The 17,930-nt window shown below is 41.4% G+C and overlaps 1 protein-coding gene across 7 annotated transcripts in view; it reads left to right on the top strand.

Annotated features, from left to right (window-relative positions):
* LOC147008728 (sodium- and chloride-dependent taurine transporter-like) overlaps positions 1-17,930 on the top strand; it is a 173,642-nt gene that overhangs the window by 69,314 nt on the left and 86,398 nt on the right. For all 7 annotated transcript variants that reach the window (XR_015053321.1, XM_085864250.1, XM_085864247.1 and 4 more), the window contains exons 6-7: positions 5,121-5,224; positions 11,995-12,119. Coding sequence is in view for 6 of the 7 variants with exons in the window: in XM_085864250.1 (XP_085720376.1) it covers positions 5,121-5,224; positions 11,995-12,119 (229 nt within the window). In the remaining variant the exon portion in view is untranslated. The remainder of the gene's footprint in view (positions 1-5,120; positions 5,225-11,994; positions 12,120-17,930) is intronic.

Here is a 17,930-nt window from a genome sequence, read left to right as displayed (position 1 = left end):
CATCAAGCAGCAGCACCAGAAGACAGTGAAGTGGCGCTCACTTCCCTGCTACCTCTCTTCCCCCACCAGGCCAAGTCAGTGGCCATGATTCGCCACTCCATGGACGTTGTGAAGACTGCAGTTGAAGTCCTGAATGCTGGTCAGGTGCCAATCATCACATGTGACAAGCCACTCCATACAGTTGCAAAGGAAATCCAGTGGAGCTGGCCAACAACTCATGGAGAGGATCACTTTGGTGTGATATTTCGTGGGCTACACATCGAGATGGCAGCTCTCAAGATGCTTGGTGATCTTCTGGAGGGCAGTGGGTGGATAGGAGCACTTGTTCAGGCCAGTGTTGCCACACTTGGAACAGCAGATTCATTTCTGAAAGCGTCCCATGTGACATGCATCCGACGGGCTCATCAAGTCACAGCCAGTAGTTTGTATCGACTTCTGAAGAAGGCCGACACTGAGTACAGCAAAGACTTTGAAGATGAAAGCAAAGTGATGTCCCTGGAAGACTGGTGTACAGAAAGGGCTGATACATGTCCTCATTTTCAATTCTTGTCCATCATCCTACAGCTGGAGCTGAATGTGATGATTTTTGTGAGCAATTCAAGAGGGACATTCTGATGTCTATGGTGAGTTCCTGAAGGGGAACTTTGCCATGAAGAAGTCAAAGCATGCATTCTCTGCTATTGCCATTGAGCAGTCACACGGGCAGAATAATGCCTCTGTGAAAGGTGATGGTGGGGCTGTTGGCCCAACAGAGAACTCGGCAGATCTGCATCACTGGTTGGTATCTGGTCCCAAGATGGCTCGTTTGATTGGAGAATTTGAGGGTTCAACCGAGAAGAGGCAGGACACAGATCGGCATCACTATGAACAAAAGAAGCATGCACAGATGGCATTTGCACGAGATGTAAAATCACTGAATGGAGTCATAGAAGAGATGAGAAACCCATTTAATGAGAACTGCAGTGATCTTCTTGGACTGGACAGTAGGAATATTGCAGATACAGCTGTGGCAGACACAGTGCGCTCAATTGAGAAACTTGGACTCAACTTGTATGAGACGTATGTAAAGGAGAGACTTGTCAGCCAACCATTTTCCATTGCAGATCCTGTCAAGCAGAACAATCTCCATCTCTTCAGCCAGCCTCCAGTCAGAGAAGTCAAGCAAACAGCTACAGCTGTCATCCCTAAAGAATAACTGCTCACTCTTCTCTCGACTGTACATTGCCTCTCAGATACATAATGGTGATCTGGACGAGTTCTTCCAGCATAAAACTCAGGCCTGTCCACCAGCACTGTCACAGATGGGTGTCCTGATAACCAGGGCAAAGTCATACTTGTTGAGCTGCTTGCAGGACCTTACTCCTGCAAAAGAGAATGTCTCCTGTCCCACAGTTCAGGTCACCATCCTTGATGGCACTACCATCAACATGCTGTGACCTGGGACTGCAAAGACGTTCCAGGAAGATGCCACTGATATTTCCGTGCCATACATCATATCACAGCTTCACCATGAAACCATATTAGACATCACCTGGGATGTGTACATCCATGAAAAATTGAGGGCTGACACTCACAGAAAGAGAGGTAAGGGGGTTAGGAGACATGTCAATCCATCAGAGTGCATTTCCTGGAAAGTGGCAGGTGTTTCTCCGCATTGATGACAACAAGACAGAGTTATTCTCATTCCTGGCAACAAACAGAGAAGGCATCAACACCAACAACCAGGTCAACTCCACATACCATACTGATGTGCTTTGCACAAATCACCAAGATGTCTTGGGTCTGACTTCATGCACACATGAAGAGGCCAACAGCAAGGGCATGCACGGTTGACATGGATGTTGTAGTTCTGACCGTAACATCAGTCCAGCGCCTCAACATCTCTGAACTGTGAGTTGCATTTGGTGCTGGGAAGAGCTTCCAGTTCCTTGCCACTCATGGTGGAACAAGATGGTTGAAGTAGGCTGGAAAGTATGCTGGACAACCCTACCAGAAGCCACACAAGCTTGTAGGGAACTCGTACATCATGGCTGCATGAAGGGCTGCATAGAACACGACAAGTGCTGGAAGGCTGCTCTGTAGTACACTGCTCTTTGTCTCTGCGGTGGACTTTGCACTGACTGACTGACAGACAGGTAACAATGGTCACAAGATGGATGAGACATGAATTGTACACAATGGGCTGTAAACTGAAACTTAACAAGTCCCTTTAATTGATGTGTGCTCATTATTAGCTGGAAAGGCAATTGCTCTAGTGAAGTTGTCCCCACTTAAAATAAAAGTAATGCTTTATTACCCCCCAATTATGATATTTGGCATCATCTGCCATTGTAGAGTGACATGAACCACTGATATGAGGTAGATAATACAAATAAATCACCCTACAATGGACTTGATCTACCCCATCAAAGGTACAACAACAACCGATGGTGGCCATCTTTGAAAATCGCCACCACTTTTGTAATAGGGCTAATCTACGATGACCCTACAGTCAGAAATCTTGCTTCAGCTATATTCTAACTTTGTGCCAAATTTCATGCTTCTATTATCAAAGGCACAATTTATTGACATATCTGCAGTACTATAAGGGGAGGAGGATACGGGATGAACAAGATGAATACATCTGCAAACTCTCAATCACAGAAGTGAAAGGGAAAACTGGGGAAGAAGCAGAAATGGACCACCAAATAAAACTAGAAAGCATCTGGAAATTCAAAGTCTGTCTGCATCTGGTTTGTATTCGGACTTCTTCCGTATGCTAAACATGACAAAAACAGCTAAAATAAAATACAAAAAGACTGACAATTTTTTTGTGATCTTGACTTTTTGACCTCAAAAACAATGACCCAATATGCAAACTCTGCTCAAATTTCAAGTCAATCAGATGGAAATTGATGATTTCGTGACCTTGACATTTTGGCCTTCTTGACAGAGCACAGGTTACACTCGATGAATTGGGTCATTTTAGATCACTGACATTGATATGACTGACATATTGATATTTTACGCAACCTTGACCTTTTACTTTTTGTTAAAAAAAACAACAACAAAACAATCAGCTTCGAGCTTTTGATTGGTGAACCAATGCAAATTCTTAAAATTTCAGGTTAATTGCATGAAAATTTACGATTTTATGTGACTTTGACCAAATTAACTTGTCTTCTCTATATTCCTATTATAATGGAGCAAACGTATATGGTTATGTATGTATGTATATGTGTGACCAAAACGTCTTCTTCTTCTTTTTCATATTTTCTTTCACAAATTCCGCCATGTTGTTTATTGGAATGTATCTTTCAACCCTTTAGACTGCTGAGACCCCTTCGACCATTAGAAGACCCTTTGAAACTCTTAAGACCCTTAATAATCCTTTTACCTTTAAGACAATAAAGAGCCCTTTTGCCTTTAAGATCACTTTCAACACTTTCGACACCTTTAGTCCCCTTCACCCTTCACACTTTTTATACCCTTTCTATTCCAAGAACCTTTGGACCTTTACACCAGTTAAGTCACTTTCGACCCCTTTGACCTTAACACCATTTATACCCCTTCCAGTCTTCAGGCAGATTAGACAGCTGAGACCCTTGACCATTTCAAGCTTTACAAGTAAATATAATATCACCAATATCACCAATATCACAAATAAATTTGTACAAAAGAAATGTTTGTATTATGATTGGTGTAAACTGTACAACAATCATGACAACACAGCAAATCTGGAATAGCGTGTGGAGAGGCGAGCATAGTGAACCGATCCACACTAGTTCTCATAAAAAGCTTTGCTGAAAATTGAATATGAGCCGGAACCAGAAGTCCATTCTCCTGAAAGGATAGTAACTGGAAGTTACTATTCTTTAATCATGGAGTACAGATGGCGGTTGGACTCTATGTGGGGATGTCATGGGAAAAAATGTCTGCCCCATCAAATGTGTACAAAATGATATGCTGAAAGGCTACTAAAGCTTCTAAAAGCCATACCTTTTATTCTCGAATGTTTTCATCACTAACAAGAATGAAAAAGACTCCAAAATACATCGCTAAATTACCAGTCGAGAGATCACAAAATTGCTGAATTGTTCATCCACCAAATTGTTGATAAATGTCATCCAGTCAAGCACAATAATGGCTGAAGCAATTACAATAATTCCAATGGAAGGAAGCGACATTGTCTCTTGAGTATGATACCCATACCTAAATCAAATTATTTTTTTATTGGATATAAAAACATAATACAACCCCAAAACACTACAACCTGTTAAACGCCATTTACACATGCACAGAGTGGGAAACTGTCGGAAAACTCACTTTCTCTCATAAAACTCGCTGTCTGTCATAAAGTCTCTGTCGTGGATTGTTTGGTATAATATAATGCTTAATTTATGAAGGAAAACAGCCCAGAATTGTCTGCTGATAAGGTTCACAGGGAGTCATAACGGTTATTGAAGAAAAGAGCATTCAAATTCACCTTCCCAGATACCGTATGCATACTGTTGTTCAAGCAAATCGTGCAATATCTCCTCCTTGTGAAAATAGATGTGTTCATGTAATCCCTTTATAAGGCATCTGTTTATTACATACACACAGGGTAGGGAGGGTGGGAATATATGAAATTGGAAATGCCAACATTGGGAAAAGGAATAGAAAAGAAGAAGATAGGAATGGAGATACTGTATCTCTTATTTTGTATGTACAGGTAGGTAGTAAATTGAGGAAATTAAAATTGAGGAAAAGAAGAGAATGTAGGATGGTCGGAGAAGGAATGGAGGTGAGCATGAATATATAGGAGTAAAGGGAGGATATAGGAGTACCATCACATATTTTGACATTTTTTTCATCTCGATGCCACATCAAATAAAATACACAATTACATCAATCCAAACTACAAATCTACAACGACCTCCAACATAAACATCTTCATACAATTCTAACTTTTGCCACCTATGACAAAAATATCAATATATATCGTGATGGTAATTCGTAAAATGATTGTGGTGTTGAATTGTCGTCATTCCTTCCTCGCTTGTTTAGTTATTTTTGGGAATTCCATTCCAACATGTATCATCATTTTGTTGTCAGTGGGTAAAAAGGATCTTGCCTTTTGTGGGTGTGTTTCCCAACAGGTTTGGCTGGATGCAGGGACACAAGTCCTTTATTCATTTGCAATTGGCTTCAGCATGGTAACATCCCTTGGAAGCTACAATGATTACAACTACAACTGCTACAAGTGAGGTTTTCGTTTTTCTTCAGCGTTGCTATTTTTTAAATGCAAGTGAGGTTTTAAAAACATTTGTGTAGTCAATGGAGCCCAAAATGTGCAGTGTTTTAAATGTAATTAATGGGCATCCAGAAATTCATGTATTCCAGAAAGGATCATTCAAGTGATTAGGTTCACTAATAATTTCACAGTTCATTGAACATAATGTACAGCAATGATTGAACAAGGCAACCTATTTCTACAAATCCTCAATCTTTTGTAGCCTCACTATAACCTGACCTAATCTAACCAAATCCAAAATTTTGAGTGTGTTGGTTGTGAGGGAAGGCTTGAGAGGGTGGGGTGAGGGAGAAGCATTGAGAGGATGGATTGAGGAGAGATGAAGGAATGGGCAACGTGAAACTTGAGCGGGTGGGTTGGGGTGGATGCTTATTCTAATTTCTGATTTCCAATTTTAACAAATGGAGATAAAGATCACACGATGGAAGATAAGACACCTTTTTGAAATGCTGTGCTGTACTTCCCGGGGGAAAGTTGGTGGACCAAGCGCCGAATGGACAAACACCTCTGAAAAATAATCCTTGTGAAAAATAAGAAGAGGCATACTGTATATCATGGTATAGAAGGAAAACACGTGTAGCATTTCAGGAGATAGAAGGGTTGAAATGGATTTTAAAGTTGATTAACCTCCGCCATCGAAGATGGACGGAGGTTACTGTTTTCACCCCTGTCTGTTTGTTTGTTTGTTTGTTTGTGAACAGTATTACGGAAAAACTCCGGGACGGATTTCGACGCAACTTGGTGGGGCGGTTAGGTATGGTCTAAGGATCATCCCATTAGATTTGGGACTTGGTCCAAAGTCCAATATGGCCGCTATGGCGGCCATTTTGAAAAAATATTTGAATTTTGGTTTTTGCATTTCTACATGTTTTAAGTGATTTCCAACAAAAAAAAAAATTATAGTGCGGTTATAATATAATAAAATTAATAGGCTGCCACTAAATGATTTAAATCATAACCGCACTAGTAATCGAAGTGTCAACATCACCGTCATACCGAAGAAGAAGAAGAAGAAAAAAAAAAACCAGTGAGTCTGGAACACTGACGCTACCCATTACCTCGACGTGTTTCGACTTATGAGTAACTTACAAGTAACGTGTGTCGACGTGTGTCAACGATCGCGTCACATGCCTACAACTTATGGCCAGTGCATGCGGAACGTGTGTCATACGCTGGCATACGTCGAAAAATTTTCAACATGCTGAAAATTTGTCAACGTACTCGGCATACTACAACATATGTCAGCATGCTTCAGCGTGCTCTTAACGTATACAAAACTTACCCATAACGTATTCGACGTGTGCCAGCGTATTGGGCAAATTTTTCGTACGTCAGCATACGCTGGCTAAAACATCAAGGTGTGACAGCGGCTTGACTCTTCGATGTCTAGTGCGGTTATAATTTGAATCGTCGAGCCACAGCCTATTAATAGCCTACGCCACGTGATCGACGGCGATACGCTGCCGCGCTATGCATAAGTTCGACTATCGTTGGGCATTGGTTGTGAACGCCGACAACACGCTCAGCATTCGTTGGTATAAGTTATCTATATGTTATCGAAACGTTCTGTAAACATTACTAATACGTTATGCATACGTGTAACTCGTTATGAATACGTCCAAAACTGGAAAAAAACCATCAATAGTACAGCATATGCCAGCGTTTTACATACATTTTGATACCTTGCCATACGCTGGCTAAAACGTCAAGGTGTGACAGGGCCTTCAGGTATGAACAGGGCCATCTCCGTAGAACACACACAAAGGAACTGTTCACGAACGAACAAGTCGGTTTATGCTTCAAACTGCGGTCGCACTTTGCCATCATAGTCCATTGTGTAAAGCACTGTCTCAAACATGTCACAAACTGAAACGCAGTTTCACCTTTGTCAGATTTAATTTCTCTGAACCTCTGAAGATATCTTTCCTCTGTAAGTTCATACTTCTTCAATAAAGCCATTTTCAAGCAATCATAATGACTGGTGTACACCTGGAGTGCTTTGCCTGTCAGAAGCTGGCCTCCAAAGCCAGTCGCCGACTCTGCATCCTCCGTCATGCAAAGTCCTTCCTTCGCAAGCATGAGCTCCTGACCACATATAAAGCTTTAGTCTGCAGCCTGATGGTGTACTGCTCTCCCCTCTGGGATGGTGCTTCTGCCTCTCACCTTTCTTGGCTTTACGCTGTGGAAACCAAAGCATTTAGGATCATTGGTATCTCCTGTCATGAGGTTGAGTCTTTGGGTCTCTCACTTTCTCACCACAGGCAGGTTGGTAATCTTTCTGTCTTTTACCATCTCCTCTCTGGCCTCGCCCCCACTGCTCTGCGATATGCCCCCCCCCCACCCCTGTAGTTCCACAGTGCGCTCATGGTCCGCTTGCAACCCCATTCTTGTAAAACTACCAAAATCAAGAACAAGAATCGCTGCTCACCTTCATTCTTTCATTCCTATTCTTTCCTGCCTTTGGAACAAACTCCCACACTCTCTTAAATCCCACTCTTCCCTCCAGGTCTTCAAAACAGCTGTTCATCACCATGTCTTGTCTTCCCCCATCCAAAACTACGATCTTTTATACCCCTGTTAATCCAACCCAAACCCACCTCCTTCAAATTCCCTGCTATCCTTCCTGAAAGTCCCTGTAATATCCATCTTGTTTACCCTGTGTACCCTGCCCCCATCCCTCTCCCTTCCACAGATCTACTCATGTCTCTGTTCCCCACTCTGTCTCTGTCCTTCCCTTTCCTGCCCCTCTTGTCTCCTGCTCCCCTTGTACGTTTTGTGTGTTAGCTCTCATACGAGCATCGACATTGCATTAAAAAATAATAATAATAAAGAAGGCTGAGACTAACTCCCAGTCCTCTCTGTTCCAATGTTGACTCATAGCGAAGGTTTCAAATCTCTCAAGGTACGCGTCCAGCTCATCACATTTCTCGTCAAATGTGGGGAGCTTCAGCTAGTTTGCCATTACTCATACATCAGTAGTGTCAGGTGTGGTGCGCGCACGTGCAGCCGCTTCAACCTCCAACTGTGTTCTTGCCAATTCAATCTTCATTACCATTTCCTCCTTCATACGTTCAGCTTCCCAAGCGTCTTTGCATTCCACCTCCTCTTTGCATTCATTATGCTTCGCCTCTCTTTTCTCACATCCACGAGCCTTCTCTTCCTTTGCAGCCGCTTGCTATTCTTTAACAAACGCCATTGGTGTCTCTCCCTTCAGTCCAAGCCACTCACCTAACTCAATCCACTTATCAAACTCCATGGCAGATGGATGAACCGTCACTTTGTTCTCAGATAACAACTGCAGCACCATGGCTTACACGTAGTCTTCCTCGTCTGCCGTTTCTGTGACACCATAAAGCCTTTTACAACTGACAGATCCTGTCATGGTTGCCAATGTTGGAGTATTCACCTTGTAGTTTCCTTCCCTTTAGTGTAAGTATGTTGTTGGTGGTGCTGAACTCAGCTTGTTCTCAAATGACTGCGATCCAAGGTTTGTGCTTCACGAGTATGAACGATCATACAGATCGTCGGCTAACAAACAGATCTTTGTCAGTTGGGGTCTGTAACGTCTGAGTGACGTTACAGTAACCACATCAACAGCGTAACATTTTTGAAACTTGTATGTCAAATAAACATAAAAAGTCAAACAAGAAAGAGAGCAATCAGATATTGCAGACCCTCGCCAGGACTTCTTTTGTGTGGTGTATTTTGTTTGGTGTTTGTGTACTGGGGTGTTATGTAATTTTAATGAGACGTAATTAGAACTGCCACTTTATAACTGCTGGCAGTGATGACCGAGTACCAAGATGTCCCACTTTGATGCAACCCTGCTTTTATCGGACACCTGACTCTGATCCATGACGTTTTTTAAGATTATTATTCATTTTTGAATTGAGTTCAGAATGGGATGAAAATATATTCAATTCAAATCAAGTGGAAGACCAAATAGGTACAGTCCTGCATTGGAGTCATGAGAAGGAATCCAAACAAGCAAAAAGCAAAGATGAAGTCATCAGGAGGAACCTGAATAGGATTCCAATTTCAACTGCTACTCCTCCACCCTCAAACCCATCCAAGCACAGCCAAGTGAGCCTTATTCCCAATTTTTTTTTAAAAATCAAAAAACAAAAAGAACCCATGTCAAAAAATTTAATAATTCTGTCTGCCAGACCATGCATCCGATCAAATTGAAATTTAAAACGTATTCCCCATCACTACTTGATCATAAATATGAAGCTTCATGTCGAATGATGAAGTGATTCCAGCGAAAACATGATTTCATATTTTTCTTCAATCCAATGTGGTTGCCAAACCATGTGACCTATCAATTTTTCCTTTACAAAACTAGACAAGCATGGCTTAGGGAACATTTGTGTGAAGTTTCCCTTCGATCTGAACAGCCAATCTGGAGAAGACTTTTAAATCCAATATGACGTTTTAAATCCAAGATGTTTTAGGGTAAATCCAATATGGCTGCCAAACCATGTGACCTATGACATCATATGTGTGAACCTTTTGTTCGTCATAGACAGGCAGTTGTACTTGTATATTTTTGCCTCGATCTCTTCAGCCATTTCAGAGAAGATTTTTGAAGGATATTTTGTTAAAACATATGTGGCTACGAGTCGAGTCGACTGTGTTAAAACAAATCACGTGACCGATGACGTCATTGAAAAAATTCTGTGGGACATTTTATCTCTCGAGGACCTTCAAAATTTTCATACTGATTGGATTTGGCATTCTACATATGTAATTATGACGTCGTAATGAAGGTACCTAGGACGTCATCAAAAACTCACCCTCATTCCCCATGTGGAATACTTTCTATGTCCCAAGTTTCAATTTTTTCCGTGGAGTGGTTTCAGAGAAACAGAGAAACATTTTTTTTACATTTTTCCAATATGGTTGCCGCACCACGTGACCTATGACAACATAATTATCGTTACAACATTCGTCATGAGTAGACGCACCAATGCTCAAAATTAATCTCAACCGAACAGGCAGTTGCGGAGAAAAACATGAAAGTTCTGTGTGGACAAACAAACAAACAAACAAGAAGAAGAAGCCGTGCAGAGCACGATACTTGCAAAATCCATAAAACAAATTTGACCTAAAAAATAATTGGTGGTTGAACTCAATGACTTGAAATTTAAATGCTCTTCAAAATTCTTGTCAACCGGATGAAAATTGAGGATTTTATAAATACCACCGTAGTTGTTGCCTTGGGCCTATGTTGACCTTTTGGTCTATGTTGACCTCAAAAATAATTCACAGGTTGAATTCAGTGACCTGAAATATAAGTTCTCTTCAAATTTCAAGTCAATCAGATGAAATTTGAGGATTTTAGAAATATCACCTTAGTTGTTGACCTTTGGCCTATGTTGACCTTTTGACCTCAAAAACAACAGGCTTCTTCCTTATGACAAAATACCATGTGGTGAAGTTTCGTGAAGATTAGTTTAAAATTGTGACCTGCAGGTGACAAACACAGACATACAAACAGACAGACAGAATAACAAAATCGAATGATATGACCAATATACTTGAAAAATCTTCGATTTTGCAAGTAACAAACACAAACAGACAAACAAACAAATGGACCCAAATGCAATACCCTCTCCTTCAGCGAGGGTAATAAGGAAGTTCACCTTTATATACAACTAGACTACCCGTGAACCTGTTGGGTTCCCGTTGTGACAGCGGTTGATTAAAAAAATACACACACAAAATTTTAATATTATTCAGTGGTCATACTTTAATTTGAAGAAAATTTGAGCATTTACGTCAGGAGCCATGGTTCGGCCAACCGGTTTCTCGAGGAATATCAGCACATCCTCCATGGTTTGTCCTTATGCTTTATGGATCCCCGTTGGGTTCCCGTTGTGACAGCGGTTGATGAAAAAAGATCATTTCAAGAAAAAAAAAAGATAGCTCCAGCGAACTATCCCGCTGAGGTTGTTTGCATTGATCAAATACTCCTGAAGAGTACTTGGCTGAATTGAGAATAGATTTTTAAATAATTTTTTTCGTTGCCCGATTTGAACGAAAGTTGATACTGCACACCATAGGCGAATGGTGAGTAAGGTGGCCCTAAAATTTTTGTGCTATCGTGTACAGTTTTTGCTGTATTTCGAGAACATACATACGTATATATGTATATATGTATATATATATATAGATACATATATATATATATATATAGATACATATATATATATATATATATATATATATATATATAGATACATATATATATATATATATATATAGATATATATATATATATATATAATCTTTTATATATATATATATATATATATATATAATCTTTTATCCCCCCAAAATCCTCTTGAGTCATCCATTTTGCATCCAAATAATTCTGGCATGAGAACGTCAAACTGGTCTTAAATTTGTTTCTAAATGTAACCGACAAAAATACTTGCTTAGTTTGGACACATTTTTGTACCCTCGGCGAAAAACATTCATATGCCTGTATAATTTATCAGCAAACAAAAAACAGTTGACAGTGAGGACTAGTTCAGCAAGGCAAAGAACAATTTCTGTGCATGGTTCCTTTGTAGCCTGGTTATCACAAACGTGGTTGAGCCAATCAAATTAAAATCACATAAATTATCGAGAGTTAATGATGTTTTCCTGATCCTTTGTTGAACGCCGAAAGACCTTGTGGAGAAAAAGGTGAACATTATGATATTTGTTTCCAGGTACACAATCATCATCATGAGCACAAGTGTTGCTGTGAGTTTCATTTCTGGTCTTGTCATTTTCTCTGTGCTTGGATTCATGGCAAAAGAGCAGGGGGTGGACATTGCAACTGTTGCAGATCATGGTAAGTTGCACTTAATTTTTTTTTATTTTTCCACTCCACATGGTCAAATCTCCAGAAGATATCCCCTAGAGTTTAATTTTGTCTTACAGGGGTATGTCATTTGAGCGAGTCAATGACACTTGCAAGTAAACAAGCATACATTTTAATATTGTTGTGGGAATGTGATGGGGGATAAAAGGAGTAATATGGATAATAATGAGTATGGTATGTACAGTGGCCTGCAAAAATATTTGCCCCCTTCCAGTGATGCCACATTTAGATTAATTATGAATTATATTATGTAGAAACAATTTTTCCAAATTAACTTTTTTATTCACAGCTGAAGAGATCAAACGAAACCGTTATAGTTGAAGGAGGTTATATTATTGTGGATTTGGAAACCTGTCGCACACAACATACAGGTCCTATATATCAGTTATATTGGTAAGTCTGTGTTTTATAGATAGTATAACTTTCCTTTGTCTAATGGGTAAATAAATGTTCATGTGCTGTGAGTTACTTTTGATAGTTAGAATTTCCTCTTATTTGTAACACCACCAACAATGACTGCAACAACGACAGCAACGGATTACTACGGCTCTGCAGAGAACAACAACAACCCTCTGCTCCTGGATTCTCCACGCGCTCAGTGGGGGAGGGGTAATGCCCCCACCCACCGATGTGCTGGGCAGCGCGCCGAGTGGGGGAGGGGTCGAGCCGCGCCGGAGCGCATGAAAAGGGGAGTCAGTCAATCGGTCCGAGGCAGAAGCTGGTCTTGGTCGTCGTCGTCATCTTTTTCCTCCTCCTCACGTTCGAGAACTCGAGCGACGCCAGTCCCCGACAAGAACCGCAAGGGTTGGGCACCGTGCCTCTCTTGGCGAACGGGCGAGCTTGAGGGACACCACCCCCCCTCCGCAAGAACCGCAATGGTCGCTCGCCAGTGTCTGGGTTCGGCTGGCCTCTAGCTGGTGCCCGGGTCAATGCGAAGACCACACGAGGTGGACAGGTCCAAGACAGACCCTGGTCTTCAGCCCGACTGTCCTCTGGGCTGGAGGTCCGAATAAAGACCATTTGGTCCGATTCTTTGTGTGTGCGTATGTGTGTTCGTGGCGCCAGTCAGCTAAGTGGGAATTTTATAAGTGCTTTTTGCCTGCATATACGTGCATTTATTAATATTCGGTTTAACTCTGCCCTTATGTGCTCCTATCATCCCCCATTGTAAATAAACATCCCCATTTGTGAAATGTTTCAGCTCGTTTGTGTCTATTCCTTCATTGACTTAGCATGCTGCGTGTTGGAAAATTAGCCAGGCCATTGCCGTTATAATGGGATATTTGGGACTGACTGATCTCGGTGATCAAACCGCTCGGATTGCACACGGAACAGGTACACAAAGCGGCTCGTTCCGTATGGGAGCCGTCGAGGGTGAATTTCCCCGTTAGGTTGGACCATGTAGGTATTTAGGTAAATTGAAATTGGCAATCCACCCGACCCCACATGGTCTGTCTATTGGCGAACTTCGGTCCAATAAGGAACCTGTACTTTTACGGAGTTTTCCAAAGAAGTACGATCTACATTCCGGGCGGTCGGTCGAACCGACTCTGCAGCTCCATCTAGCGATCGTGCTCGCGGACGACGCCCGGCCCCGCAACAATATGTCCGAAATACACTACCAGTCAAAAGTTTTAGAACACCCCCATTTTTCCAATTTTTACTGAAATTTAAGCAGTTTAATGTTTCAATGTACTCTGCAATTAAAGCACAGAACAAATATACAACTGCAGGTAAAAAATAAATCATTGATTCATTTTGTTGAACAAAACTTAATCTACATTTTTGACTCATCAAAGTAGCCACATTTTGCAGATAAAACAGCTGAACATACTCGTGGCATTCTTTCCACAATGGAAATCGAATATTGTTTGGAAAGTTCTTCCCAACACTGTTGCAGAAGTTCCCACAAATGTGTTGCACTTGTAGGTTACTTTGCTTTCACCCTTCTGTCCAGTTCATCCCAAACCAGCTAGATGTGGTTGAAGTCTGGAGACTGCTGGCCATTCCATGATTTGAAGCCTACTGTCTTGTTCTTTTCTTCTAAGGTAGTTCTGACATAGCCTGGAGGTATGTTTTGGGTTGTTATCTTGCTGTAGGATGAACCCCTGACCAACTAGGCGTACACCAGAGGGTATTGCATGGCGCTGCAAAATGCTGTGGTAGCCTTTTTGGTTCAGGGTGCCAGTCACTCTGTGCAAGTCGCCGACTCTGGATCCAGCAAAAGAGCCCCAGATCATCACGCTTCCTCCTCCATGTCTGACAGTTTGTGTCACACACTGAGGAACCATCCTTTCACCGACTCGACGGCATACAAAAACCCTGCATGATGAACCGAAGATTTCAAATTTTGATTCATCGGTCCATAAGACCTTCTTCCAGTTTTCCATACTCCACTGGCGGTGCTTCGTGGCACAGGCAAGCCTCTTTTTCTTATTTTGCCATCTTTGCAATGGCTTTCTTACTGCCACTCGACCTGTCAAACCCGCAGCTCGAAGTCTTCTCTTCTCAGTTGAAACTGAGACTTCCTTACTTCGACCAGTGTTAAGCTGTGCTTGAAGCTGCTGTCCTGTGAGCTGCCTATCACACAAGCTGTTGACTCTCAGAAACTTGTCTTCTGATTGTTTTGTGGCTTTGGGTCTGCCAGACCTCTTCCTGTCAGAGTTTCCTCCAGTTTCCTAGTGCCTTTTGATGGTGTAGGAAACTGTACTCACTGACACCTTGGCTTCCTTTGTAATTTCTCCAAAGGAAAGACCGACACTTTTAATGGTTATAATGGTCTGTCCGTCTTCCTTTGTTGATTGTCTTTTTCTCACCATTGTGATAGCAATATACCCCTTTCTGCAGTGCAATATTGTTCAAACAATGCTTCAGAGGTTGGAGCAACACAGTCTGTTCCAATACTGCTTTCTTTACAGACAGAGGGTTTGTAACTAATCAACAAAAGTTGGGACACCTGTAGGAATTGTTTGCATCAACTTTCAAGGCTTAATTTACTTTCATTGCTGCAGAACAGCTGCAGTTGCTAACACATTACTTGTTCCCTGAAAAGGGCCTTTTTTAACAACTCTGAAATTTACATTATTTTTCAGTTTTTGGTAACCTACTTTTTTCTTTTTTTTAACCTCTGGCAGTTTACCGCTTAGTTTCGTACCATTTCAGGTTATTCACTGGACTTGAACTGCTTAAATTTCTGTAAAAAAACTGGGAAAATGGGGGTGTTCTAAAACTTTTTACTGGTAGCGTACCTGTAAAAAAGACATGTACAAATCAAAATTCACTGGTTGCACAAATAATCAGCCCCTTAGGTCAGTACTTGGTGAAGCACATTTTGCAGCAATAACTGCTATGAGTTTTTTTGGGTAGGTCTCTGCAATCTTTGCACAGTGAGATGGTGAAATATTTGTCCATTCTTCACTTGAAAATTGCTCGAGTTCTGCCAACTTTGATGAAGATTGTCGATGGACTGCAATCTTCAAGTGTCGCCATCAATGTTCAGTTGGGTTCATGTCAGGACTTTGACTGGGCCACTCAAGAACATTTATTTTCTTCTTATTCAGCCACTCCAGTGTGGCTTTAGCTTTGTGCTTCTGATCATTTTCCTGCTGAAATGTGAATCTCCTTCCCAGTTTCACATTCATGGCTGACTCAATCAGGTTTTCATCAAGGATTCTCCTGTACTTTGCACCATCCGTTGTCCTTTCTATCGTGACAAGCTTGCCAGTCCCTGATGATGAAAAGCAGCTCCATAACATGATGCTGCCACCACCATGCTTGACAGTATGGATGGTGTTGACTGGGTGATGTGCAGTATCAGGTTTCTGCCAGATGTAACGCTTTGAATTTAATCAAAAAAGTTCAATTTTTAACTTGTCTGACCACAAAACCTTTCTCCACATCCCTGCAGTATCATTACAAACTCCATGCTTTTTCACAAAATCCATACGAGCCTTTAGGTACATCTTTTTTAGTCATGGCTTCTTTCTTTCCATTTGGCCATGGAGGCCAGCTTTTTGAAGGGAACAGGATATTGTCGATTGATGAACACTGACCCCCATCTTGGACATAAAACCTTGTAGGTCTTTGAAAGTTATTTTTGGATTTACAGTGACATTCAGAACCAGAACCAATTTCCTGCTTGCCCGGCTGCTGAGTTTGGATGAGCAACCTGATCTGGGAAGAGTATGGGTGGTATGATACGTCTTCCTCTTCTTAATGATGGATTTTGCCATACTCAAAGGGATAATAAGTGACTTTGAAATCTTCTTATACCCTCTCCTGAACGGTGCTTCTCCACAACTTAATATCTGACTTCTTTGGAAACCTTCTTTGTCTTCACGTTTGCCTTTTTGGTTGACCTTCTTGCACTTTAAAAGTGTGTTGCACCTTTGAACTCCTTAGATAAGTGGGGGACCTTAATTTTTAAGTTAAACCACTGACTACATACAGGTGACACCTATTACACTTATTTTCTTTAACCTTTAAAACAAATAATGTGCTTAGGGAATGATTTAAGGTTAATTAGGCAAAGGGTTTGGATGCTTATGCAACTGAGAATCATCTGATTTTCGCTATTAATCTAACTTATTCACATTTTGCTGTATTTTTTAGCTTTATGACTTTGGATTAGTTTGTGAAGACACTATATATTAAGTTTCATTTGAAAACATCACAAAATTAGTTTAGGTGGCATAAAAATGTGAAAAATTTAGAGCGAGGTAAATACTTTTGCATGTTACTGTATAAGGATGATTCCTATCCAGAGAGATTCTGGTGCTTGCATACACCTTCACTTTGGGAAATTACAGGGAATGTGTCGAATAATATATCAGGAATGATAATCGTGATTCCCTCCCCATCCTTATGTGTCTAAGCCACACGATTCCCCCTTCCCTTCTTGAGCCCATAATGATCCCTCTGTAATCTGTCCTATATGTCTTCCGTTATTGAACTAATGGCCCAGGCTCACCAGTAAGCATGCTCTGCTTAATGGCATGACTTTTCTGACCACTCGTGACCATGCTCATGTGTGAAGGCCGCCCTAGTTATGCCAATAATGATGGGCATTTTGATGCACGGTTCGGTCTGTATGTGGGGCCAACAATCAGGCGGTCACACGGGTGAGTGGTTGTGGAAGTGTGTGGTGCTGTGAATAAAAGGGGAGAGTTGCAACCCCACTGTGTCAGTGTTGATGTTGGAGTTTGAGGTCCACTTCAAAGAGGGAGGGTTTTTGTCATTGTATGTCCTCGATGTGCGGAGGTCTGTGCCAGTGAGCATGGGTGTTCCGATGACTGAGGAAAAAGAAATTTGGCCAGGACCGGACCCAGAGTCATGACCAACTCCAAGCCACAACAGACCCCAAGCTCGCTCTGGTGTGGGGTGAAGTTTTTTTTTTTCTTGTATCCTGTCTTTCCCTGTCTTCGCCATCTGTGATACAGATGGGATAAAGTTGCGGTTAAGCCGAATGTGGTATCTTGGTCTCTGGGGATTTAAAGCGACTGAATATAAACTGTAATACGTGCTTCTTTCTTCTTATTCTCCTCCCCCTTGTTTTTCCATCCCTTCCCTATTTTTAAAACTTATTCCAACTTTAGTGTATGTTAGCAGTGCACAGTTTAATGCACTGGCATTATTACCCCTATCCAGGATACAACAGTGGTTAGGTCCACGACCATTGGAGTTTTGGAACCAAGCCCATTAGGGGCTCATCAATCATGATGGGATGCTTCAGTGTTCGCTCAGACCAAGCATCAACAAATGAGGAAACTATCACAGTGACAG

The sequence above is a fragment of the Eptatretus burgeri genome, chromosome 18 (genome assembly GCF_056783735.1).
Source record: "Eptatretus burgeri isolate ZD-2024b chromosome 18, Ebu_testis_v1, whole genome shotgun sequence".
NCBI lineage: Eukaryota > Metazoa > Chordata > Myxini > Myxiniformes > Myxinidae > Eptatretus > Eptatretus burgeri.
Note: the sequence above shows the minus strand (reverse complement) of the source record. Positions and strands in the feature narration are given on the sequence as shown.